General features: G+C 37.0%; 1 protein-coding gene across 3 annotated transcripts in view; it reads left to right on the top strand.

Moving 5' to 3' along the window:
- The window catches only part of PACSIN2 (protein kinase C and casein kinase substrate in neurons 2), a 62,435-nt gene that overhangs the window by 22,248 nt on the left and 14,126 nt on the right, over positions 1–26,061 (top strand). For all 3 annotated transcript variants that reach the window (XM_087766511.1, XM_087766510.1, XM_087766508.1), the window contains exons 2-5: positions 11,381–11,491; positions 23,519–23,675; positions 24,429–24,664; positions 25,367–25,522. In XM_087766511.1, coding sequence (XP_087622637.1) covers positions 11,432–11,491; positions 23,519–23,675; positions 24,429–24,664; positions 25,367–25,522 — 609 coding nt within the window. In that variant the 5' untranslated portion in view covers positions 11,381–11,431. The remainder of the gene's footprint in view (positions 1–11,380; positions 11,492–23,518; positions 23,676–24,428; positions 24,665–25,366; positions 25,523–26,061) is intronic.

The following is a 26,061-nucleotide window of genomic DNA, read 5'->3' as shown; positions in this document are numbered from 1 at the left end:
GCAATGCATCTGCAAAATGTGCCTACGTATTTCACTGAGGTATTTAAAAACACTGTTCTCCACTGAAGCCAGTTTTATGATTAAAAATACTGTCCTTTAATATGGTCTACCTGTGGTCTTTCCTAAAGATTATAGTAAACCTGAATATTCAACTTTACAGCTGTACAGAACCATTAGAAATGTGTATGACTGAAAACCCTGTGTTGTTTTAAGAGCTGCAAGGGGCGGGGGGGGGGGGGGAAATGACCTTAGCTTGAGCTACAAGGTTTTCATCAGCCCACAGGAAATGATGAAGTATGCTTTGATGAGAGAATTCTGTTTGTGGAAATGGAGGTCAGGCAAAGCTGTGCAGGTACTGTAGCTATCTGTGCAGTTATGTTGCTGAACTCCCTATTTGGAAAAAATGCAAGTGAATGAAGGCATGTTTTTCAAGCTAACTATTTTGCAAACAGTATATCGAATCACTAGCCAAACAACTCTAATAGTTCCTTTTTTCCTACCAAAAGTTTACTATATTGTGTCATAGCTCATATGAATATTTTTGGCCAAGTGAATGTAATATTTTGCAATGTTTGCTTGAATGTAAGAGGGTGTGTTTGATCATGTTTGAAACGATGGTTCTGGGCTCAAACAGTCTGCTGTCTAAAACACATCTCTCTCTAGAATGGTTATTGTATTACTATGTATTTATGTACTTCTGTGGGGTTTTCTATTTTCAAGTAGAACAGTGTTCATGTTTTGTGGTACTTGTGTGGTCAGGTAAGTACCATGGCACCTTTTATCTTCAGGAAGTTTTGATGTCTGAGGCAGCGCTTCTTGTAATGTTCTATTTTGCGTCTTAATTACATGCCATTTTAGAACAGTTGTATACATGTCACTTTTCTCTGCAGCTTTTCTTTGTCAGTGCGGCTGTACTGTTTCATATTGTCTCTGCTGGAGAATGCATCAATACTGTTTCTCTGCACTATCCTTCTTTTTGCGCCATCGTAAAATTCTACTTAAACTAAGTATTAAGTGTGTATACTTTAGGTATTTCCCTTAAGAATTTGCTAAAATAAGTTTTCATTATAAATGTGTATAACTAGCCATCTAATTCCCCTACCTAAAGGGTTGGGTGTTGGTTTTTTTAAAGTATCTGGCCACTTTAAAGCTTTCTTCCTAACTAAACGCTTACCAAGTATAATTTGCAAGTTGAAGGCATGTGGTCTTGTGCCCCCTTCTTGCTTCTTTGAAACAAGCCTAAAGGCATATTTATCTCAGTTTTATTTATTTGGAGAGGATGCCAAAATATTAAGGTTTATTTCATTTTAGGAGACTGACAGGACGTGAATTAGTGGGTAATGTTACAGGAATTACAAAGGTGAGCATTAGAAAAGGGTGAACACTTCTAGTCAAATTGAAGTTTTTCTTGCACTTCAGCATTTTAGTCACTCAAACCTAAATAATGGAAACCTCTGATTTTAAAAAATACTATTTGATCTTTCAAGTTATTTTAATCGCCAGATGGTCCTGAGTTCTTCAGGTGGTTTTCTGGAAAAAATTTACTCAAAGCTAATTTTGATGTGCTTTTTTTCTGCAGTGAAGAAAATGTTACTGTGGATTTTTAGCTTGATCAGAAAGACCTGAGGCTCTTAAAGAAACAAGTTTTACAGATTCTTTATTTAGAGGACGACCACTTAATATTATACTAGATAGCATAATACCTAGGTCTTATGGCTCTAGGTACCTCACAGTCCTTTCCTAGATCTACAATTCAAGAAGTATGTCTTTAGAATGGGAAACTTATTCTACAATAAAGTGTAGCAGGGTTTAAAATCTAAAACACAAGTGTTTTCTGACCAAACAGTCTACTGTGAAGTTGTTCTCTTATGTTGCTTCTCTTTTGTGTATCTCAACAGAAATGGGAGGATATTTTACTTGTTTTAATGTTTTATGGTTAGATTGTGTACCTAATATCAGTGAAGGATACTATTCAAGTGTACTTTTTCCCGTATTTTCCCTTGTTACCTGAATAATCTGCAGGTAGTACTCAGTATTCAACAGGACAGCACACCTCCAGAGTTTGTTTCAAAAATTAAATATTGATTAAAGCCAGGATCAGTTTGCAAAACAATTTAATAAAAATCCTCATCTTATTCATTATAAAACAATATTGTGAGATGCTTTTAAAAAAGTTTTTTTAGCCTTACTACAGTACTTTAATTAAAAATTCCATTATTTTACAGTGTCTCGTTTTATGTTTTTAAGAACAGTCAATATAGAAATCGGTCTGAAAATTTGGAGAGAGAATTTGGGGAACAGTTGTGTCCCTTCAATGATTACTGATTAATATACAATGAGTTTGTGATAAGATACATATTCTACAACTTATAGAAGTAAAGACATAATGCTTTTGGTTTGGGGCTTTTCCTGTGATTTAACAACTACTTTTTTTTTTTTTTTTTCTTTTATCAAGGTCACCTTGATTTCAGCTTGTTCCACTTGTGGAACTAAGTTTGCAAAGCTGGAGGTTTTGCTCAGTGGTAGGCTGCTGGAGTTGAAAACTGTTTTTATTGAAAAACAGAAAATAGTGCACACATTTTTGTCACTGAAATAATAATTTTAAGAGCTCTGAACTTAGTCTTCACAATTCTGCCTGAATAAAGCTGAAGATAACCATTTGCATTTTTTGTAGTATGAATCATAATTGCTCAAACTTCTCTGTAATTGATTTTTCCTTTGACTTTCAAGGCATAGAAAAAACTGTATCAGAACACTTTCATGGGAATCAACTTCAAATTTAACCACTTAATGTTGCGTAGTGGTGGTCATTATAAAAAAATAAATCAAACTATTTTGATTAAATACAACAGAAGCATGTTAAACAATGAAATCTTTTATCAGCTTTGGATATTTAAAAACTAAAACCTAGTGATGATCTAATTTCCATGCAGATTGGTACTCGGGGTTCATAGTAGAAGCTTTCAGTGTTGGCATGCCCTAGGTGTATATTTGATTGGCGTACAGCAGGAGCATTTTAACAATGCTATCAAGCTTTGAGCAGAGTGTTGTAAATGCAGGTGCAGTTTGTATCTGCAGAACTAGCTATGTTTTTGGTTTGTTTTTTTTTTTTCCTCGCATGGTTTATTCTGGTTACTGCATCATCCCTCATACCTTCAGCTAAGCAAAAAGTATGATCTGAGTATGTTAAGGTTTGTTTTAAGTATATCCAAATATTTTAAAGCTCCCCATGTATCAACTTTGTGTTCTTAGCTGTTATAGCTATGCTATTTAAAGCTTCTAGTTTGCAGTGTTAGTAATTTCCTGTGGTCAGTGTCCATTGCACTTAAAATCAGAAACCTCTGCAAAGCTTCTGAAGGTGATTAATAACTTTACTGGTTTAAACAAAAAAATGCACAATTAAAATAATACATCTACACAGAGTGGTTTGTCACGCAGAGAATAAAAAATTATTTTTCCCCAAAGTCAGTATTTCGCCATTTAAGGCGTCTCCTGGTTAGTTGGAAAAATGCAGAGGGAGGTTGTGCTGGCAGCGTGCAGGAGCTCGTAAGGACAGCTAGGTCTTGAATCTGAAAAAAACCCAGCATGTCTAACAGCAAATTAGGGGGAAGAAGTATAGGAGATGAGAGCTAGTTCTCTGACAGCTATGTCACTCTGCCATTGCTGCTCATGCCTGCAGTAAAGGCATGCGTTTCCGAGAGAGAATTCCCCAAGAGACTTGAAGGGTTCAGTTATATTGTCTCTGAACATAAAACCAGACAGAAACAGCGGCTCATAACTTGAGCCTGTCTTCTCTAGAGTGTGAGAATGAGGTAATACTTGTACATGCATGAAACATACTATGGAGGCTGAGTCTGTTTGACAGTGTTTGGGTCATTGCCTTGCACTTCAGAGATGCATTTCTGTACTGTGTGTGTTATTCAGAGATGATCAAGCTTAATCAGTAATTTTAAGTTTCATTTATTTAACAAAATATTCAAACTGTGCTTAATAAAATGTAATGACTGAAATAGCTGTTCTTAGTCCTTATATTATGCATTGTGAAATTTCTATGTCGTAAAATTTCAGTCACACAGTGTTGATGTGCCTGGAGAGTTTAATGTGAGATATTGTCTTCTCACTATAGTTGTGTGGGGTTTTTTTACATGTGGTAAATATCAAGGAAGTTTTAACTGCTTTAGTGATCTTCTGATATGTGCTAGAACTATGGCTTGAATGTGTGTTAACTGCTTGCATATTTAGGCAGTGAATTAATGCTATTTTCAGTGGGTTTTTTCTGTTGCATGCTACACATGTAGCATTTAACAAACATGAGCATGGGCGAATATAATCCAGTAGTGAGGAAGTTGTTGGAAACCAAGCAGTCTTGACTCAAGGGGTTTACTTAATTGGCATTTAACACCAACTTCTGATTGCTGACTGGAGCATGGGGAGGGAGGAAAACCCAGAAGCAATCGCACACCTGCAGAAGCCCCTTCGCTCTGCCGTCCTCCAGCTGGGCTGAAGCCAGGCAGCTCCGCTCTCCTGGCCATTCCTCTTGTCCTGGAGGCTCACATGCCCTCCCTCCCTCCTGGTTCCTAGTAGCTTCTGGCTGCTCACATGCCCTCCCTCCCTCCTGGTTCCTAGTAGCTTCTGGCTGCTTCTCGCTCCTTTTCCCGCTGCCTGCGGGCCACAGAAGTGCGAGGAATCTCTTGTTACTCTTATGGTTACGAATGGCTAGTACGAACTAGTAGCTTCTGTACTACTTAATGCCACTTTATGCTATTTGATAACTGAAAAATGTCTAGGTGGCAAAATACTCAGGTATTAAAACTAGAAAATACAAGAATAAATATCGCTCCCGGTCTCAGAGGAGTGTGCATAATAGGAAATATGCTTACACAGTTTGTAATGGCATACATTTCCTAGATTCCTTCCTTCGGTGCTTAGGATATAGGGTTCACCAAATGGGATGCTGTCAACTTCTTTCAAAAAAATCATTTGGTGTGTGCCTCTGCTAACTTTAACATACAGGCTGAATTCCCCAGGAAGTAATGATTCAATTTCCTTTTACGGACTTTTCTCTGGTATTTGTTGCTGTAATTGTTTTCTTGGCAGAGACTAAGGGATTTTTTTTTTTTTTTAAATCTCTGAAAGAGGGTGCTATTCTCCCTATTTTATAGATTGAAGAACAAGAATTAGGCCAAAGTCATTGATTTGAGACTCTACCTTCGAAAGTCTAAGGCTTGACTTCTATTAATAACATGCAGTCAAACCTACTGATTATAATTAGAAGAGTTCACAGCACTGAGTAGCAGTGAATAACCATGGTCTGATGCATTTGTTCCCTGCACCCAGGGGCTAGAATTCCTTGGTGTCACTTGAATGCGTAAACCAAAGCAACCTTTTTTTCTTATAATTACTTGTCCTGTTAATTTATAGACTTTTCAGTGTCGATAGCTGTGATTCTTAACAGGTTTTGGTACCTGATTTCACAATATTGCTAAAGTAGTTATGTCACTTTTTTCTATCTATGTAAACAATAAACAAATTGCTACCCTGAAGAAACTGGGAACTCTTATAGAGCAGGTTCTTTGGACAGAATAGAAAAGGAAGCATTATCTAAATTGCTTTATTTAACCAGGGAATACAAGATACAGAATATTTGTGGTAGCTACACTTGGTAGTAAACCGCAATGGTTTGCACTTAAAGCATAGGACGTGTTTATTTCTGTACAATGAAGTCCCATTTTCTTGCTCTTCTGTGTGGAACAAAACCTCAGCCTTCAGTGAATAGTAAGGAAAAATACCATAGCTGGAAGTATTTATGAGCAGCTAATCCAAGTTGAGTGGTGTCCTTATACGTAACTATTCCACTCCCTAGTCATGATACTTGGAATCTTGCTGAGTCAGGTCTGTAGTGACAAGTCATGTCATTTAAAAAACGAGCTTAAAAGCTAATGTGACCAGGTGCTTTTCTCTTCTAGAGGCTAGTAGACTGTCTTTGTCTGAGCTTGCTTCTGTAGAGTCTTTAGAGAAAACATAAGGATAATATTAATGGCTGAAGAGACCATTTGGTTTTCTAAATATGAATTAATTTATTTTCTTCTGTCTCTCATCTTGAGGACAGTTAAACACTGAAATAGGTTGCGCAGAGAAGCTGTGCAGTCTCCATCCCTGGAGGTTTTCAAGACCTGACTGTATAAAGCCCTGAGCAACCTGGGCTGACCCCGCTGAATGATTCTGTCATTCTATGATTCTGAGATTTTCTCTGTTGTGGACCAGTTTGTCACCTAGAACTATAGTACTAGCGATTGCCTTGCTTTAAAGCAGCCTATTGTACATGAGAGAATAATTGGAAGAGAGAAGTATTATGTCATGTTGGCCCTGAAAACTTCTGTCAGATCTTTCTGTTCCAGAAACTGTGAAGTTCTGGAAGTAAGGCACAAGGAGTCACGTCTCCTGTTTGTCATCTGGATTGTACATTTTGGGAAATGTTGATCAGGTCTGCAGGACAAGGCTGTGTGGTATTGCCTTCAGGTTTCAAGTATTTGAAATAGTGTTTTGTCTGCAGGCATTCTTTGTGCTGGAATATCAGACTCGGAATGTGTTCTTTCTCATTGTAGGATTCAGTAAGCAGCACTGAGACTTTAATTAGATTTTTTTTTTTCTTTTTAATACTGTCTTTTTGAATTATAGTGAAGTAGCTAATCAAAATAAACATCATCTTCCAAGGGAGTTCAGAATGTTAAAATCTTATCTTTCAACAAACAGCCCTACCTGTTTCACAGTAAGAGTTCATCAAACAAATTAATCTGTTATTGGTGGCTGGGGGGGATAAACTGAAGGGTTTCTTTAAATGTTTGTTTTTGTTTTTTTTTCCCTCTTACTGTTGGAAAACACCTTAAGAGAAGCTTTGGAATTCACTGGATTATTTTAGCATCTTAAAAGTCTGCATTTTTTGCACAGATTTTTGCAAGTTGTGTGTTGTGCTAATCTCTACCACCTGACACATGAAGAAAAAGGGAGTAAAAAAATACCTAGTATTTCAACATGAATGACGCAAGGATTTTTGTAAATTGCTTTCAAGGTAACAGCATCAAAACCAATTTCTTGAGAGCAGAGGCAGCATATTCTATTCAGGTGTTTTTGTGTGTGGTACCTGAAGGTCTGCTTGCTCATTATTAGTTAATATTTTCTAAAATCCTCATGTTGTTAAACCTTCAGGATATTTATAGCAATTCTTTTCACATTGTAGGGCACTAGCAATAGAGAAGAAAGTCAAGGTCTTTAGCATATAGCATTGCTAGAATGTTCCCTAAGAGCAAGCTTTTAAAAAAAGTCTCATTTGTTTATTGGTTGGTTTCCTTGTGTCTAAGATCAATGTATCCTAAGAATTGCTTAAAAATCACTAAGTCGAGAAACTTGAGCCTTGTTTGTTCGCACCATTTCTGTAGCTATTTGCAGTATGTGCTACTTAGTATATGGTTACTTTTTTCAGGTGAACTTTGTGGTTTATTTTTAGCCTACGTAAGTTCTCTTAGCTAATGTGTGCTGGGACCTTTTATGACAAAAGGCAACAAGGGCTCTGAACTGGTAAGGCTTTCTCTGTGCTGTTTCACATTTGGTGGTTTATGTGCCTGTGGTGACAGAGGTAAAAACTTGTTTTAAGACCTTTGGCCTTGGTAATAAAATATTGAGATTTTGGTTTTTAATGGAAATTCCGAAGTTCTTTGACACAGGGGAAGAAAATATCCTGAGAAGTATGAAAGTTATGAGATTTCATTTGTGTTGGCCAAGAGCATGCTAAGGAAAAGGCACAGAGTGTGAGCCAGAGGTGGTTTCTATTCGGTGAAGATCTGTAGTCTGCCTTCTGATGAAAATGAGGCTTACACCATTGCCTTCTCTAACTTCCTGCTTCCATACTTTTTGAATCAATTGGTCAGTTTCAGACAAACGTTAAAGAAGAGCATTTCTTCTCAGTTTCGTGAAAATTGGCAGCTGGATGGAAGAAACCTAAAGTGATGTACCTGCTCAAGAAAATCTTAATGTGAGCTCAGTAATATCTGTCCTGTTTGGTGAGCTGGTTTACCAGTCAGTGGGTGGAAGCTGCTACAGCACTGTGCTACTGCTTGCTCAGCCAGTAGTTGAGGTACGAGAAAAAGGGCCGTGTAAGTACTCCTAAAGAGTTGGGCCTGGAGTCGTGGAATAAGAAGATAAAGGCCAGAGTGGATGAAGCCAAACTGTTGTGGGAATACAGGAACTGGGTGTGCACCCTGCTTCCCTATGGAGTTACTGGTTCTGCTGCAATCTAGCTGACCAAAGAACCCCCAACTTTGTGAGATGCAAGTGATCGTTGGCGGAGAATCTGTGCAGAACTCATCTCTCTTGTCGTCTTGGTCTAGATTTCCCAGATTTTGTACTGACAGCCTTAGTTGGTGATAGGTTTACTTTTTATAGTGAAACGGAAGACCCTGCAAATCAAAGTGCAATGAACTTTCGTTGTGAAACCTCTGCAAATTCACTTGAAGGATGGGAGAACCAAACCCTAACCAAAAATGTGCTAAAGGACTGGCTGCTGTAATAATTCTGTTTCATGAGGGTAGCATGACTCATGCTGCTTAATGTTCCTATCTCAGTATTCAGTTTATTTTTAAGTAGTGCTGTACAAATAGTGTTTTTCTGTGCCAGTTGTTGCTATGACTTCATAATATTTCCCTAAATACGCTTGCTCATACTTTCTCACAGCATAGTATTTGGCATATAAAAACCTTAAATCCATCAGAATTTCCTGAGGGCTGATCATTTTCATGCTTTTATGGAAAAAAAGGATAGCTCTGTGTATTATGTAGTTTTAGTTGAGGAGGAATAAAAGTTTTAGAAAGTCCCTACAACCTGTTCCCTCATTTAAGAAAATGTTCCTCTGTTTCAGCTTTTCCAATTTTTCCATGTAGCTTTTCAGGTTAAATTTCCCACGCTGATATAGTTTAGGCTATTTTGTTAAAGGTAAGCGGACACTGTATTATTACTTCAGAACACTTTCATTGTCTTTTCTTTTTGTAATTGGAGGGGGGAAAAATACTTCTTGTGTGGTTTTGGGGGGGTGGGGGGGGAAATGGGTGACTTGTGGAAACTTTCCTTTAGGTTTATACTTTTGCGTAAGGGTTTGTTTTTCCAGGACGCTGAACTCTACAGTTGTCTGCCTGATCTCTTCCAAATGGCAGTCAACACTTTGGTTGAAAGATCTTGGTGTACTATAGAAAAACAACTGTAACCCTTCCTAAGAACCTCTGGAGTCTTGTTCCTTGCCTTGTTCTGCATGGCATGCCCGGGTCACGCGCTTGCTTCAATCGCTTACTTGGTTTCAGAGTAATGTGAGCGTTAGTGCTGCCTTAACAGGAAAAAGGCAAGAGGACACGAACAGTTAACAGAATCTAGCTGGCGACATTTATTAATTTAACAAGCTGTCTTTAAACTCTAGGTCTCCTTTTAATTAGACAAAATAACACCAAAAATTATGATTAAAGATACCACTGCATAACCTTATATTTTTGTGAAAACTTTAAAACAAACTCTTAGAAAAAGCCGTTTAATGTCAAACTATTTTTTTGAGTTTGTCCAACCAGTTGCAAGTTTATTGCGCTTGTGTTTCCTCCTTGTGCTGCTTATGGCTACGTAAGAAAGGCTATCAGAAAATATAAACGCTTACAATTGTGATCTTTGCTTATCTTGATGTATTGTAAGAATTGCAAGGGCCAAAATTGATCTGGAAAGAGCACATTCCATGTAAAGGTGTGTTGCTAAGAAACTGACAATTGAATGTGAAGTGTTTTAACGCGCTTTCCCCTCTTGGTTTGATAAAAGCACAGGTGTTGAAAAGTGGGGTTTTTGATAATTACCAATAACATAACAAGTTGAAGAGTATTACACTAATGTGTAAAAATACTCTATCTCAATATATCATCATCCTTTCTAATTGTTGCCGTTTTGCAGACCCCTTCCTGTATTTTTGGCTGTCTTTTCAAAGTAAAAATCTAACAATTGATGTTTCTGTTGTAGCTTTCAGTTCTGTATTCAGTCTTAAGGCTATTTAAGCTTTCTGTGAATTGGATTATGGAAATGAATTGGATGAAAAACTGTTGCAGAGAAACAGCTTGTCTTCCCAGCCAGAGCAGTTCTTTGTTCTGTTTGTGCTGTAACTGTCCAAACAACTGTTTTGTTTCGGTAGCTAGTTCTTGTTACAAACAAGTGGTGTATGCCTACCCATATGGCACAGTTATTTTTCAGAGTATCCAAGAAATGTGAATTTAGTGTTGAATTCCCCTTGGCCTTGGAGGATTTCAATTCTGTTTCTCTCGGCAGCATGTCATGACCACTAGGTTGCAAGGCAGACCAGGTTTGTAGGCATTTTCTACCCTTCCTTTTGAAGTGTCCCTGTTGCATTAAGGGAAGTAAGATTCATAGTGTGAAAGAGAGAGGGCGCGTCGCCTTACAGTCTACTGATGAAGGTGTTCATTCCAGAAGAGCGGGGGGTAAAATCTGTTTATCCATATGTAGGCAAACTTGATAGGAGAAGTCTAAACAGGAGAACCTGATGACTTCGTTTGTAGAGATTAGGCAGGGATTTGCATGTGTGTGTTGTGGGAGGGAGCTGTTTCCTTCCTCTCCTACCTCTTGGTCTCCACCCCGCAAACCGCATTTGTGGATGTAAGTGCCTGAATTTTTGCCTCAGTAGTGTTCTTGATACTTACCCTAAATGTTAGCATAGGGTAACCCTACATTTTTTTTTTTCTACACAGTGCTTTATAAACAGTCGTCTCCTTCGATGAGAATAGGTCATGTTTTTCTTCCATGCAGCTGTGTCTATATAAGTGAGAATGCCTGAATTGTTAAAGTAATGACTTCTAATAAAGATCAGAATTTGGAGATGATTTTTTTTGTTTGTTTGTTTGTTTTCCTAAAAGAAAACAATGAAGTAGTATGGTCACATAAAATGCAGTAAAACTAGGTGTGGGAGCTTCAACTTCTAGGGAAAGTAATTGTCAGCTTCAAGGAGACCTTCTGTCATGGAGCCTATAACCTTTTACGTGGTACATGTGGAACAGTAGATACGTGCATCATACCATCATTTAGAATCTATTATCTGCTTTAATATACACAAGAGTGGTGGCAAGAAAATAACAAGTAGTTCAGGTAGTTACTAGCCAAGAACTTTGTGTGGTAGAATAGTGTTCTGTTGCGAAACGTACTTAGTTACATGCCCAGTGTGGTGACCTCTTGTTTTTATTTGGCATCCCTAGATATCAAAGAATTGAAGGATGTTACTTAACTTCATTTCTCTTTTGATAACTGTTTTTCATTAATAATGCTCATAAATAATTTTTTTTCTATCTTTTTACAGATTTTGAAGGTGTTTAAGCTCTGAATACTTACAAGTTCTTCATACATAGAAATGTCTGGCTCATATGATGATTCCGTTGGAGTAGAAGTTTCCAGTGATAGCTTCTGGGAGGTAACCCGAATGTTTTATCAGAATATTTTGGTTTTATTTTTTACTCTTACTATAGAAAATCTGATTTTTGTACATTGTAAACTGTGGAGAGAGCTGCAATATAAGATGCCTTTGGTTATTCTGATCTGCAGAAATAGCCTTCAGGGTAGAAGTGATGTTTTAGATTTTGGCCTAGTTCTGTCAATGGTTTTTAACCAGCACAAACTTGAGGATCATCCATTTGGGTAGGATATGCAATTCAGAATTGAACCTTTGTCAATTTTTCTTGCCGAAGAGGGGTGTGGGTGGGTAGCTTTTAAAACTACCAAGGGGGTTGAGTGATCAGTGTTAAGTCTAAACTAACTGGCTAAAGGCTACTGTAAGTGTACATAAATTACAAATGTAAGATAGCATGTGAATGTACTGCATGTCTCCTGTTTGTGTCTAGATATGAGTATAAACTTTTTTGAGAGAAGTTATCTTATCCTTATCTCAATGTAGGAGAATACATGCAGAAAGATATTATAAAACAAATTGTAATATCAGTAATTGCTGCTGCCCAAATCTGAAGAAGGCTTTCAGATGTTATGATAACTTGATTAAGCTTTAAAGATAGCAAACTTCGTAAAGCAGAAAGTATTTTACTAAAAAAGTTTCTTGCAAGAAAAAGAAAGGTTTGACAGTGTCAATACCGATGTAATTGGAAGTAAGTATGCTGTCCAGATGAACTGTATTCAGTGGGGCAAATTTCTACCATGTGACTGGGAGCTCTTTTGAGTTTGGACTATAGCAAACATGAAAATGGCTAGGGAAAATGTCTGAATATTTCCGTTACCAGAGACTATGTAAGACAGCTTGGTTTTGGTGACCTAACATTATGCTTCCTTTTAAATGAAAGCTTTTCTAGACCACTAACCTGCATTGGTGGTGGTGGTGAGGGCATATTGCATTTTGATGCAGATCTCCCATTATTTTTCAATACATTATCTAAAAGACATAATGCCAGTGAGGTTCTTGTTTAGTAGATAACTATAATTTTTTGAGGTGACATATTTACTATTATGTTAAATATGTCTATCCTATTTATAAAGAGGTGGTTTTAAAATTGCTGGATTGTGTCTTAACCCCTTTTGTTGTAGGGGTACTCTGTAGTATGACTGCAGAGAGCATGTGGGACCTCTACTCTTGAAGGTGTCTAAGACTCAACTGGACATGGTCCTGAGTAACCTGATCTATCAAGACTGCATTGAGCAGGGTGGGACTAGATGATCTCCAGAGGTTCCTTCCAACCTCAATTATTCTGTGTTTTTTATTTTATGCTGAAGGAACTTTCTGGGCAGGCTTCCTTGATAGAAGTTTTTTAAAAATAAAACAAGGAGGCAGTCAGGGAAAAAAGAGTCTTGGACCAAAGGGGATTTTTTTTGATGTGTTGGGCAGCCTATACTTGGCAGGAGAACATGACTTCTGCCTGGCTATTCCGTACCAAGCTGTTGTCTTCCATCAAGTAATTGTGTCTGGAAGCAGACAAGATGAATGAATGAGAATGGGAATTCTGTAAACTAGTATGATTGTTTGGACAAATGTGAACTCAAGTACTTAATATTAAAGGATGATAAATGATCAGAAATAGCAATTAGCCTAAGCTAGGACCTTTACGAAACATAGCTTAAGTGTATTTGATGCTTATTATAGGTGGGTTAAAGGTGTTCTTTCTTTATGCTATTGGTGACTGACTTTATACCATTTTGTAAACACTAGTTCTTAATCCATTGCTTTGGACTTTTCTATGTATTCCTTCCCAAAGGTCAGAACTGCGATCTGCTTCATAAGCAGTGTCAATAGACTACTGTGTAATGCATGGGTGTATCTTTCTTTATCCTTGGATAAAAGAAAGTTAGACTTCAGTATTGCAATCAGTTTCTTTCTTTATAGGATTAATTCTTTTCTCTGCTCTTTCTCTTTTTGGATGTATAACCACAAAGGTGGGTATGTTAAAATGGTCAAGAGGAAAAATTTCAGATTGAATAATTAGTTTCTTTTTTTTCTGAAACTTTGAGTACATCAGCCTGGAAAAGTAGTATGTTCTGAGAGTTGACAAATGCTGACTAGAACAGGTATGCAAGTTGTTCAAAGGGGAAAACTAGCATTGTTTAGATCATATTAACTAATAATATGCTAAAATCAGTTAAAAATAATCTCCAAAACTGAAGAGGCAATTATATTCTCATGGACTGGGTTCAGTTCATTAAAAATGCTAGAGACCATCTTCACACTCACTCTTCAAGGAGTGAAACAAAGGTTTGGCTGCAGTAAAAAATGAATCCCAGTGATAAGTCAATGGCTTTGTTACTGAGGTGACTTTAAGGATGTTCAAAGTATTAATAGTTTTTCTGAAAGCAAAATTGGACTATACATGCAATTGATGACCATTTAAAAAAAAAAAACAAACCAAACCTGTATTTCATTGTACTAAGCCTTTGACAGTTTAGCAATGTAAAAGGGAATATTACACTGAATTTTGGAGTTTTGAGTATTGAATTATGTAGGAAACACTACTTGTTTTGCTGTTCCTCTGCTTTGTACGGTTTGATTCTTAGGACAAACAGACAAGTTTGGGGGTTTTGTGGCTACAAACACTGACTCTTTAAAAACCATTAATAGAGACAGTTGTGTTCTTAATATGGATGTAAAGGCTTTGTCATTATTTTAGCAAAGTGACTATAGGCTTGAAATTTCAATATGTTGAAACCAAGTGGTATTTCAGTGAAACAGAGGGGAGGCTGTAAAAGTTTTATAGTTGATTAGTGCTTAAAATATCACCGCTGACATTTGTGTTGTGGTTAAAAAAAAAAAAAAAGGAAAAGCAAAAACCAACAAAGAATAGCTTAGAGTGTTCAAAAGATACAGCAGTTTATGATAACCTGCTGTATGTATAGCTGAAAGACTGTAGTAGGTATGCTTAAATGTTTATGACTGCATGGAGAGCTGAAAAATGTGTGGTATGACATCCCTGGCATTCTGCGGAGATGGAACTTTTATGGATACACTAAGATACTTTAAACTAAACATGAAAAAGAGTACTCTGATATAAATGATTATGTAGTAATGCTGAACTATTAACAGGAAGGAGTGACATTGTAGCGATTTTTGACCTTCACGCATGCTGTACTGGGTAAATTTACAGAGTCTGTAGTTTCTGAGAATAAATGTGTTTACAAAGCTGTCTTAAGAAAAACATGCATACAAACTTTTCTCTCAATGGAAATAGCTGAGAGAATATAGTAAGCAAAGAAATTGCTGTTTCTTTGCACTCTGATACTTACAGGATGACTCCCTATTACTGGGTATTAAGCTATTCAGAAGACCGGTAGGCTTGGCAATACCCTATTATAGTGAGAAATGTGAATAATGTGGAACTTATGTTTTGGTTGACAGCCTTTATAGCTGCATGTAGCAGGGAAGGTGGGGTTTGAACAAAATATTTGGACTAAAGCACAACATAAGGGAAAGTGGTAAAGTACCTAAAGCTGTGCTGTCCACTGCAGTGTAGCCTTGATATAGGATATTTTGAGTGATTGCTTTCATCCAGGAGTAGTTTTCTTGGGACCTCTGCACTCCTGTGCATTTCTGTGAGGGTAACTGCATTTTGACATGCCTGCCTGATACTAGCCTGGACTGTATTTTGGTTTGTATATACTTCTGATTATTTGTTTGAGTGTATAATTAAGGTATCCAGCAGTTTGCTTAGGCCAAGTAATGCCTTGGCAGAATGTACCATTTGACTTTAAACCTTGCCTTTCTACAGAGAAGCCTGACAAAACAGTAAGACAGGAATTATCCTTCCGATCAACAGTTAAGAGGGGGGGAGGAGGTTTGTCAGGCTTCTGCTGTTGGTAGGACACAAACCTAAAGTAAAGGAAGTCCTGTGCAAGTCCTAATAAATTTAACTTAAGAATAACTCTTCAGTGTTAAGTGACATGCAGAAACTAACAGCAAGCCTGTCAAACTTAATTACCAAAGTCTTGTTTAAGTACTTGTGGTTTGGAGCCATCTTTCCAAAGTAAATTTGACTGAATTTTAGTCTAAAACTTGTCCTTTTTCCATCTGTTCTGAATTGGTTATTTTGTTTCTGAAGATTGCAACTTTGAATTCTAGTCTTAGTCTTTCTCAAAATGGATAACTAAACTGCTTTGATAAATCTATTTTCTCTGACTTGATTAGAAAAGACGCAGTGTCTCTGGAATGCCAGCCTCAGTACTTCATGCCTCAGGTAACAAGTAGTAAAGCACTCTTAATCAATTTGGAAGTTGTATTGTTACTGCAGATGTTGTCATTTGCACCCTTTCATTAGAGGTTTTTAAGATATTTGACAGGATAGGTTTTTTCTTTTTCAAAGACAGCCTGCAGTTTGTTAAAAGCCACCTTGCTATGTTTTACTGCCACAGCTGAAAGCAGTGAATGTATTTAAACTTGGCCATGGCACAGAAGAGACAGTCTGGCAGGGTGAGCTTTTGAGTTTGTTCCCTCACACTCCAAAATAGCTCAAATTTATTTACCTTTGGAGTGTGCTGCAAAGCCCATCTTTTTCTTGAAAGACACTTAGGAAAGAGTGAGGTGGCTGGGTGTGGGACCTATCTGAAGAACTTACTGTGAAAACTTTTTTGCTCACTCCATATCTTTGAAACTAAACCACTTTTATTTCTTGAACGTTGATGTTCTGTTGAGCTGATAATAAGAACTGTACTGAATAAAATGCTGATAAACCAACTTCAAAGTTTTTGCCATTGCTGGTGACAGAAATTTCATACAATGTTGTCTTTAGGAAATAAAACACTTGGTTCTTAATCAGTTTTCTGCATCCAGAAGTGTTTGCTTTCTTTTGGAGTTGTCACTGCCTTTGCTAGGGTCCTTATTACAAAGATGATTACTAGCAGTTTGATCACATTTAAAAATGTGAATCTATAGTATATGGTTGCATGGTACTAAAGTTAATGCTCTAACCTTGTCTGTTTGCGTATGTTCAGACTGTCCATGGAGCAATTCAATGCAGGTTACTTCATCTATGAAGCTTTTTATTAGGTTGCTATTTCAATACTGTTCATGGAAACTTCCAGTTCTGGCATTGAGAGTCAAGCTCAACGCTTGAAATCCAATACGAATAGTAATTTGTTTCCTTTAAAGACTAGTCTTTTTAATTACTACATAGATATACTGTTATCAGGTTCAGATTTGTGGTTGGGAAATAGTTGTCTTGTTGAAAGGGAACTGGAGAAGTTGCTGTTTGGACTTGTATTCTTGGTGTTGACTTGCTGTAGATATATCAGTCAAAAAATGTGGGTAGGACAAGGTTTAGGCATAGGTAGTATCTTGTATCAGAACAGCTGGTATAACTGAAAAAATTAGGCTTTCAGAAATATACATCTTTCTTTAGCATGAAATAGAAATAGCAGCTTTCACAATTAAATTGAGGAACTTTTTCAGTATTTAGTTAACCCAAGCTACTACTAAAAGTTTTTTGTCTTCTAGCAAGATGATAAATCGTTTTCAGGAGAACGAATCTTTTTATTTTCCTCTAATATGTCCAGGTGTTTACGAAATGCAAGTACTTTAGGAGACAGAAAATTTTGTACATGTTTTCATGTAAGCTTGCTTAGAGAGCAAGGAATTGCAAAATAATAAGAAAAGACATTCTGAAAGATAGTTGCCACAATAATAGTGGAGGATTTCATCAAAGTTTCAGTTGTCCTGTTGTTCAGTAATGCCTTAATTTACTTAAGAAATGGAAGCTTCTTTTTCATTCTTCATCTTTCTAACAAGCCTCAGTGTACCTTGATGTATCTGGTTAAGCTCATGGCTCTCTCTGGGTGCAGCAGTTTTTTAAGACCAAGGAATCTTGTGGTTATGCTCCAAGAAGGAATTCCTTCATCTGTGTTACTTAGCTGGCAAGGGTGGCATGCTTTGGGTAATCAAAGGTTATTGCTGATAGCCTGGAGCAGGACGGCAGTAACTTTTCCAAGGGAAAGTGGAAAATTTGGAACCCAACGTGCAATTTGAAACCCTTCGTATTTCTTTCTCATCATATGGACTCTCAGCATTTGCATGACTGCTGTAAATACATCTATTTGTCATAATCATTCATGCCACTTTCTTGCATCCAAAAATAGACTGTGGCAAAACTGGTTGGTTCCAAGATTGCACGGTTTTAGTGAAACACAAGAAATAGACAACCTTATTGGCCTTGTTCTGCTGAAGTGGTTTTGAAATACACATGAAAGAATTTGATATATTAATAATAAATGGAAGGCCAATTTTATGATGCATTTTGTTAATTAAGCTCCGGCCTTATGCTTGCTGATCACTATTATTATGGTCATATTAAAAGACCAAGCAAGCCGAGACCGATGCTATTGTTCACTTAAATACCTGTGAAGGCAGGAAAGGTGATGAGTAAGTGTTCCTAGAGATCAAAGTAGAAGTGTATGCATATCTTGCAAGGTAAGACATCAAAAGGACCAGCTACCCTGCCTGTGGAAGCACTTACTTTTAATGGGCCATGGGTCCCTCACAGGCTGTGCCTTTTATACCCTGGATGTGAATCCCTACTCTCCCTTATTTTCTGCTAGCATCAGCAATATGGAGCCCTCTCCATTTATTGCAGGGGTGTTTAACTGCCCTGTGAAAACACCTACTTATTAAAAAAAATTAAAAAATTAGTCATTCTGAACAGCTGCTAAACCAGCAACTGGCATTAGTTCTATGAACTTAGGCCTGTGACTGACTCCCTTGGAGGCCAGGACTTGATGTGCATTTTGAGGTGCTCAGCACATGCCTTTCATTGCATTCTGAAGTATTTGTTGAGATATCCACTAGCAAGATAAGATTTTCAGCTTATTCAAAAAGAGGAAGTTGGTCCCCTGCGTAGTATGGGTGGAGGAAGGTTGGCCACCATATGTATTCCCATTCTCCCAAAAAAACCCCAAGGCAAGACAAGCTCCAGACCTGACACTCTGGATAGCAGAGGCAGCTGATCTGCGACATGCCTCCCACAAACTCCTTTATAAGCTGTCTGCTCAGATGGTCTTGGTCCTGCCCATTTGATACTCTGATATCTGTGCTTCATGCCGGCTACTGTCAGCCAACATCTACCTGAGGTATCTGTTGAGGGGGTGTGTATTAGATGCAGGGAATTTAAGAGGGATGAGCTCCCAAAACTCACTCTTGAATATTAAAAAGGTGTTCCTGTGTTGAGGGATTTCAGTTACTTGTCAGTGAATGCTTTTTGCTGATGAAGCAGACTGTGTTTTGCTTTTTCATTTTAAAAATATTTGGACTCTGCAATAGTAGATTCCTTTCGTATCTCCTATATGCATTTTTTTAATCCTTCTAACATTGAGCAACATAATGTTCTCCATTTACATTGCCAAGTGTTTGCTTACTGGTATGTTTGGCTTTAGATTTTGTGGGTTTAAAAGCTTCTTCAGGATTTGTCTTGCAACCAGTTGTGAATTTACATGGGTGAACTTACAAAATTTAAATACACAGAGCTAGTGCTCCTAGGTACTTGGACTGTGTATGTGCTAATTATGTACCAAGATAATTCTTCTTATTTGAAAAAGAAACCCCACAGTATTATAGATGTTAATGCTGGTTGAAATGTTTGGAAACTTCCTGTTGGATGTAGCTGGAAAGAAATTGTAGTCATGGTTGAATGGAATGCTGGAAATAGTAAGTGTGTACCCATACTGGCCATTGGTATGTGTGGGTTTGACTATAAGCCTTCAAAGGTCATTACTGTATTTCCTGCCTGTGAATATTTGCCCATAAAAAACCTTGTTGTACACTATGGTGACTGACTGACTTTCAAATGGTTCCAGTTCATAAAGGCTGACTAGTTATGAATAAGCTAGGCAAGCTTGGAAAAAGAGTTGACATCAAATCTTACTTCAGGCATTTGAAACTCCTGAAATACTTGTGGTTATAACAATTATCATGACATACTAGAATTAACTGACTGGAGTTTAGCAAGAGCTGAACGTTTGCCACCTTCTTGGCTGCTAACAAATTAAATACCTTTATTTTTCATTCAGCATACCAGAAAAACCTGCTAAGTGTGTTTAACTCTTTATAGGCTTTTATCCTGCTCTATGAATATGCTAATAAAAAAAAATCAGTTGAGGTAAAGGAGCCTAGAATAATTTAAGACTCTCCTTTTGTGTTTAGTGCTGTGAAATTGTAAAATAATGAGGTGGTAAGCTCTTAAATATTCCCACTAAAGATCATATCAGTGACAGTGCTTGGCTACGTTAGTACACTGGTGGTCACAAAGGAGAGATGACTGGACGGCTAGCTATACTAAGTGGGATTTGAGGCGACATTGCTGTGTTCATGCATGAGAGGAAATATCAAAATGAGAAGGAATGTTTTCTTGACTAAGCAAAATAGAGATTTGAAGGCATCTATAATGCCTGTAAGAGATAAATGGGGCAAAATAGAATCAACTGATGCTTATTAGTAGCAAAGCTCAGTATTTCTTGCAGTGGAAGAGGGGAAACTGGTTGCTAACTCAACTTAGAAAAGCGGGGCGGGGGGGTGTGACACAAAACTGTGAATCGCAGTTCTCACAGAATTCACTGATTGCATCAAGAAAGTGACCATTGTAGTGGTATTTTGAAGAAATAAACTCTTGGGGTTATTTCCTTCTGAGGTGTTTCTGGCAACTAAGGGTAAACAGCAACTGAATTTGGTATCATGTAATAAAATGTCTCTTTCAGATGGGTGAAGTGTTGATGCTAAAATGAAAGCAGGATATAGTTTTTAAATATCTCTCATTCTTGAAACTAAGAAAGTTTAATCTTACAATTTACCTTCCTGAAACAAATGTTTCATTTGTAGGACAAGGAAACTAGTAACTTCATGTCTTAGTTGCCTGCTGTCTGTTTAGCAGGAAATAGCCCAATGCTCAGAACGATCAGAAAGTTTTTCTAACTAGCAAAATCATACGTTCATGTACTGAACAGTGCCAATCGAGAAATCTGAAAATTGCAAGGCATTATGTAAATGTGGCTCTGACTGAAACACAGAAAGACGGGATTTTTCCCCCCCCCCCCCCCCGGTCAGTTGCTACAAGTAAAAGAATTTGTCATTTTTGTTTTAGCTCGAATACCTCATGTGAAGAGGAAGGGGGAAGTCTTGCAGACTGTTTGCAGTCTACCTCAGGAACTGGAGAAAATAGTCTTGTATAAAACAATGTATTAAGTCATGGTTTTCTTCTCCAGAATTCAGGGTGTCTTTAGTGTGTTTATAGGTTTTTAATTTAATTGTTTTAACTTATCTACAGTTAACCTAGTAGTTCCTTGGCTGCATAAAGACTAGAGTTCTCGTCCCTTTACTTGGCTCTGTAGTCTAAATACCTTGTGCTCTCATACCTCCAAGTCTGCCTCCTACAGTGACAGGCTGCACATTCCACTTCTAAAAAAAAAAAATTGTCATTGCAGTGTCCATAACTTAAAATGCAGTTTTTTAAATAAACCACTAGTATTTTAAAATCTTAAATGCCGAGTATATAACTTATGTTCTGTGTGTCATGAAACACAGAAAAATGCTGTATTTCCAAAATTCTAATGTTCCTCAAAGGGCGTGAAATTTGAATGTGATGTCTAACATACTTTACTGTTTCATAAATCAAGTGAATGCTTTTTTTTTTTCTTTAAAATACTGGTATAAAAGGGCTTTCTTTGGAATACAAGGTTGTTATTTTCTAGTGTTGTAGGCCTGGTTCTTCTTTATCCTGGTTCTAAACTCTGATGCTACTTCCTTCAGTCCTCCTGTGGAGAAGGAGGTAGCGCGAGTGACTTATCTGTGGTCTGCATGCAGCTTTTTAAAGATGGTCCTATGCAATAATAGTGAGTGGACCATAATAGGTAAGCTAAATTCAGCTCTCCGAATATCTGCCTGAGATTTTGCAGCTGCTAGATATTACCATGAGGTTAGAATTTGCTCAGACAACACAAAATACCATGAGGCAGCCAGCTCCCATTCAATATTAGCATTTAAAATGCTAATTTAATAGTGAAAATTTATTAAAGGAAACGTTCATGCTAGAGACATAAATCCCTGGGCACATAACTGGAGACACAAATTGATGCTAATATAAGGTTTCAGTAGTTGTGCCAAGCTAGCATAACCTGTTTTAACAGCCTGCTTGGCTGTGAACCTGCAGCTGGAGTAATTTTGAGCAGATGAATGATTTGCTCTTCCAATACAAAGGCTTTAGAAAGTATTCTTTGAAGTATTTAATTTTCTTAATGCTTTGATTACATATGTATATTCTATTTGTTAGTGTACAGTGTTAGTTTGAAACTGCCTACTTCTCAAATTTTTATTTCTTATGAAAATGAGAGGTTATTTTTCATACTTTTTTGTTAATAGATGAAATCTGTTTTCACATGGATGCGTTGACTATCTTGATTTTCGGTGTCAGCTTCTTTGTGATGCTGGTAGCTACTTATCTTCAGTTATATAGTGACTTACGTTTAAAGGCTGGTGTGTGTGTGTACTTTTTTACATGATTTAGACAAATCAGTGACTGCTAACTAATGCTTTTCTTAGATGCTACCTAAATTTCTTTGATCCATTGAAACGGCTCTAGTCCAAAACCAAAAACATCCCCAAATTAATGCTTTGAGGCCACTATCTAAAGGAATTGTTTTTGTCCTGTCATTGATGGTTTCGATTTCTCCCCTCCCCGCCCTTTTGATAAGGAGTCCTAACATATGTCTGTATTTATCAGCATAGTCACTTATTTTTCCAGCACTCAATACAGGTTTTTTCCCCTTCTAAGAGTATTTCCCTATATACTTAGAAGAGTTTTTCCTTAAGCAGATGGCTTGCATGTACATCTGCTTACAAAATTCTGAATAAATGTGAACCTAAAAGTTGGATCGTTTCCTGTATTTAAAATGTGAATCAGATATGATTCAAATGTAAAAATTACAAACATGCTTTAAGTATTTGGATGTTTAATCTACTGCCTTACTGCTAATCTTTATTTTTCAGTCAGGTGGTTAGGGCAGATAAGAAACTGACTGTGATATTTAATAGTCTGTGCAAATTCTGTTAACCAAGTTCTTGCGTCTTGTGTAATGTTTACAAAAGCCACCCTGAGTGACCTTGAAATCAATGGAAATATTACTCTGGGAGCAGGCTTTTTTTCCCTTCAATTATCTAGATTGGTGATTCCATGTTGGTGCATACACAAAAATGAAAGGGGGGTCTTAATTATGCAATGGATTTTCATTATATAGTGTGCATTTTTCTCCATAGCCTTATCCTTTTGTAGCTTGTGGATTGCGCAACTATATTTTTTCTTTAGAATTCGCAAGTTAATTCTAGGTATAGGAACTCCACGTAAGTGCTGTCAGTATCTTCCCACATTAAATGCTACAGTAGACTTTTGAAAGAGTTGCTATGTAGTTTGTCAGCAGTGGAGCACAACTGTAACAAACAGCATATCCGGCCTCTGTTGTATATATAGTGGTTGTGCTTCTTCCATACTACATTCTTAAAAAAAACCCAAAAAAACGCAAACTATTATGCTTGATAGAAATGTTGCAATACTCCTTTGCATGTCTTTGCAGTTTTATTAATTCTGAAAGATTAAACACAGCATAAAATTAAGGCATTAGGTACTTAATAATATGCATGGGAGAGGGAAATACTGTATTTGTGTTAAATATCTTGATTATCTAAAGCAACAATAATAATGCAGAACAATTGTGATGACTGCCCATAATTACATTGCAGGACTAATAAAATATAATAAAGCTTTCACTTTTAAAATTAATAGCCTTTTTACAGGAGAACTTGTGGCCTTTGTGGTGGTGTTGCAGTTAGGTTTTAAGATTAATTGAAAAATACCTTATGCTATAATTGATGAATTCCTGCTAGTAGATTACTTTTCTCCTAGGTAACAGCATTTGTGTTAATTAGAGATTTATCTTGTTTTCAGAGCTTTCAAGCAGGAGTTGTTAAGTATTTGTCTCTTTACAGGTTGGAAATTACAAGCGGACAGTAAAACGAATTGATGATGGTCACAGACTTTGCAATGATCTTATGAATTGTATTCATGAACGGGCACGAATAGAGAAGGTCTATGCTCAGCAGCTTACAGAATGGGCGAAAAGGTGGAAACAGCTTGTGGAAAAAGGTAATACATTCTGATTTTGATCTCTGAAAACTTTCTCAAATGGGACAAAAATGTTTCTGTATCTTTGTTTTGGTAAGTAAAAAGTAGAAATTTTGTACTTTTTAGCCTATAATGGAGTCTTTGCAAAAGGCTCAGTAACGTAACAAATGATCAAGCTTTTCTTGATTAAAAACAAACAAAGCCCTGCTCCTTTGCTAGTTTGCTTGTTTCTTACTGAAGCAGATGAATCTTGCCTTCAGTGTTGAGGTATGCAAATAGATTCAGTTCTAGAGAACTGGCTGTTTCTAGGTAACTAATGGTATAGAATACAGTTTGAAAAGTGTATCTGAATAATAAGGGGGCAGTGGTTGTGGGGGAAAAGACTAGTAACAAAAGAGCTAGGCATTGCTCTAGTGGAAGGCTAATCTGATACCATTTTAATATATTCTGAAATAATTTGTCTTTTTCCTGGTTATCCATGCTTCAAAAAGTACGTTGAGAAATTGAAGGCAGTTCAAAGAGGAGCCAATAGGTGGAATACTGAGAATCATGGTAGAGGGAGAAGGAGGCCAGACTAAATGAATATAATTTCTTCTGCTGTAAAAATTTGTAACATTCTAAATTTATCTGAAAAGAAACTGTTCCCTTTTCCAGGTTTGCGTCGATATTGGTGTTTACAAGTGAATATAAGTCAATAGCTTCAGGTAGTTTCTTGGGAATATAAGTTCCATGTGGGTGATGGTTACTGAGAATGACACTTTCTGTTGTGTTTAGGCCCACAGTATGGAACAGTAGAAAGGGCTTGGTGTGCTTTTATGTCAGAAGCTGAAAAAGTGAGTGAACTACATCTAGAAGTAAAAGGTTCACTGATGAATGAAGACTTTGAAAAAATCAAGAACTGGCAGAAGGAAGCCTTTCATAAGCAAATGATGGGAGGATTTAAGGAAACCAAAGAAGCAGAAGATGGATTTAGGAAAGCTCAGAAACCCTGGGCAAAAAAGCTGAAAGAGGTACAGCAGTAGATTATGTATTAGATATCCTGTGTTACAATATATTAATGTCTTAAATCTCTATAAGGGAGTAAACTCCCTATTCTCTCTGCTGGACCCTCCTTTCTCAAAAAGATCTCCTCCTTTCTGTCCTTTTCTGAAAATAAGTATTTTCTCTTGGTCTCTCCTAATCTTCGTGACTTCAGTGAAAATCTGGGAAAAGTGGAATTTAAGCTGTCATTTTAACAGTATCTGATTTCATGCATTTGAAAGTTACGAATTGCTCAAAGAAATAAGCAGGGGAAAAGTGTTTGTGGGTTTATTCCCCTGTCATGTAACATTATTCTTAAATAACAGGTTTGTAGAAGAAGGGGAGCAGGAGGACATGAGCATGAGGAAAAAATGTTCTATTGAGGACTTTCTGTAAACCTTTTCTTGAGTCTGTTCCACACTTCTCTAAGCTGTATAAGTGACATTTCTTGTATGGTGAGAGAATGCTGATTCATAAGTACTACAATAATTTCCTTATGTTGATTCTTGTGTAGTGGTCACTTCTTGGCCTAAATGAAAAACAAAAAAAAACCACAAAAAAACAACAAAAAAAACATCCTGAAACAAAACCTGACACTTTCTTCATTGCAACATTATTATAAGGCTAAAAAATTCAGTTGATGGTTGTTGTGTAAACTATCCCAGATGCAAATATTCAAATCTACTTTGTAGGTGGAAGCTGCAAAGAAAGCATACCATGCGGCCTGCAAAGAGGAGAAACTGGCTATATCCAGAGAAACAAACAGCAAAGCTGATCCAGCACTAAATCCTGAACAACTTAAGAAATTACAAGACAAAGTGGAGAGAAGCAAACAAGATGTACTAAAGGTAATACTGTATGCTAACATACTGTTTGTATGCAGTCTTTTTAACCTATAGCTTGTGCATATTTAAGCTTTTTTTCCTTCCTGAATGTGCCATGGACTGCAGGGCACCTCACTTCCAGTTACGGTCCTATACTGAAATTTAGAGTTTTCTCCAAAGCATATGTTATTGCCAAGTTCTTCTGTGAAGAATGAATAATGTATTGCCTCTGTTTCACATGAGTACTTTCAGCAGGGAACAAAGCAGAATAAGACAGCGAACTTCTAGGACAGACTTCTACTCATTTAGTAGTGAGGGTTGAGTTATTTCACTTGAGAGGCTGTGAGATAGGCACTTAAAACTTGCTGACAACATCTAAACTTGTAGTTATTCTTGACTGCAGAATGCATTTTTTTTTTAAGAAAGTAAGCTGATATAATCCATTTAAATGAAAGTAAATACACTTTTGGAAATACCATTCTATTGCTCAATTCGATTTATCTCTTTGGCGGGCTGCTACCAAGAGGCTTTTCTTGTGTGACTTTCTTCAAAGACATCTTTTC

This window comes from Nipponia nippon, unplaced genomic scaffold (genome assembly GCF_047370975.1).
Source record: "Nipponia nippon isolate SJK-2023a ecotype South Korea unplaced genomic scaffold, ASM4737097v1 scaffold_3, whole genome shotgun sequence".
NCBI lineage: Eukaryota > Metazoa > Chordata > Aves > Pelecaniformes > Threskiornithidae > Nipponia > Nipponia nippon.
The sequence above is the reverse complement of the archived record's forward strand: the minus strand, read 5'-3'. Positions and strand labels throughout refer to the sequence as shown.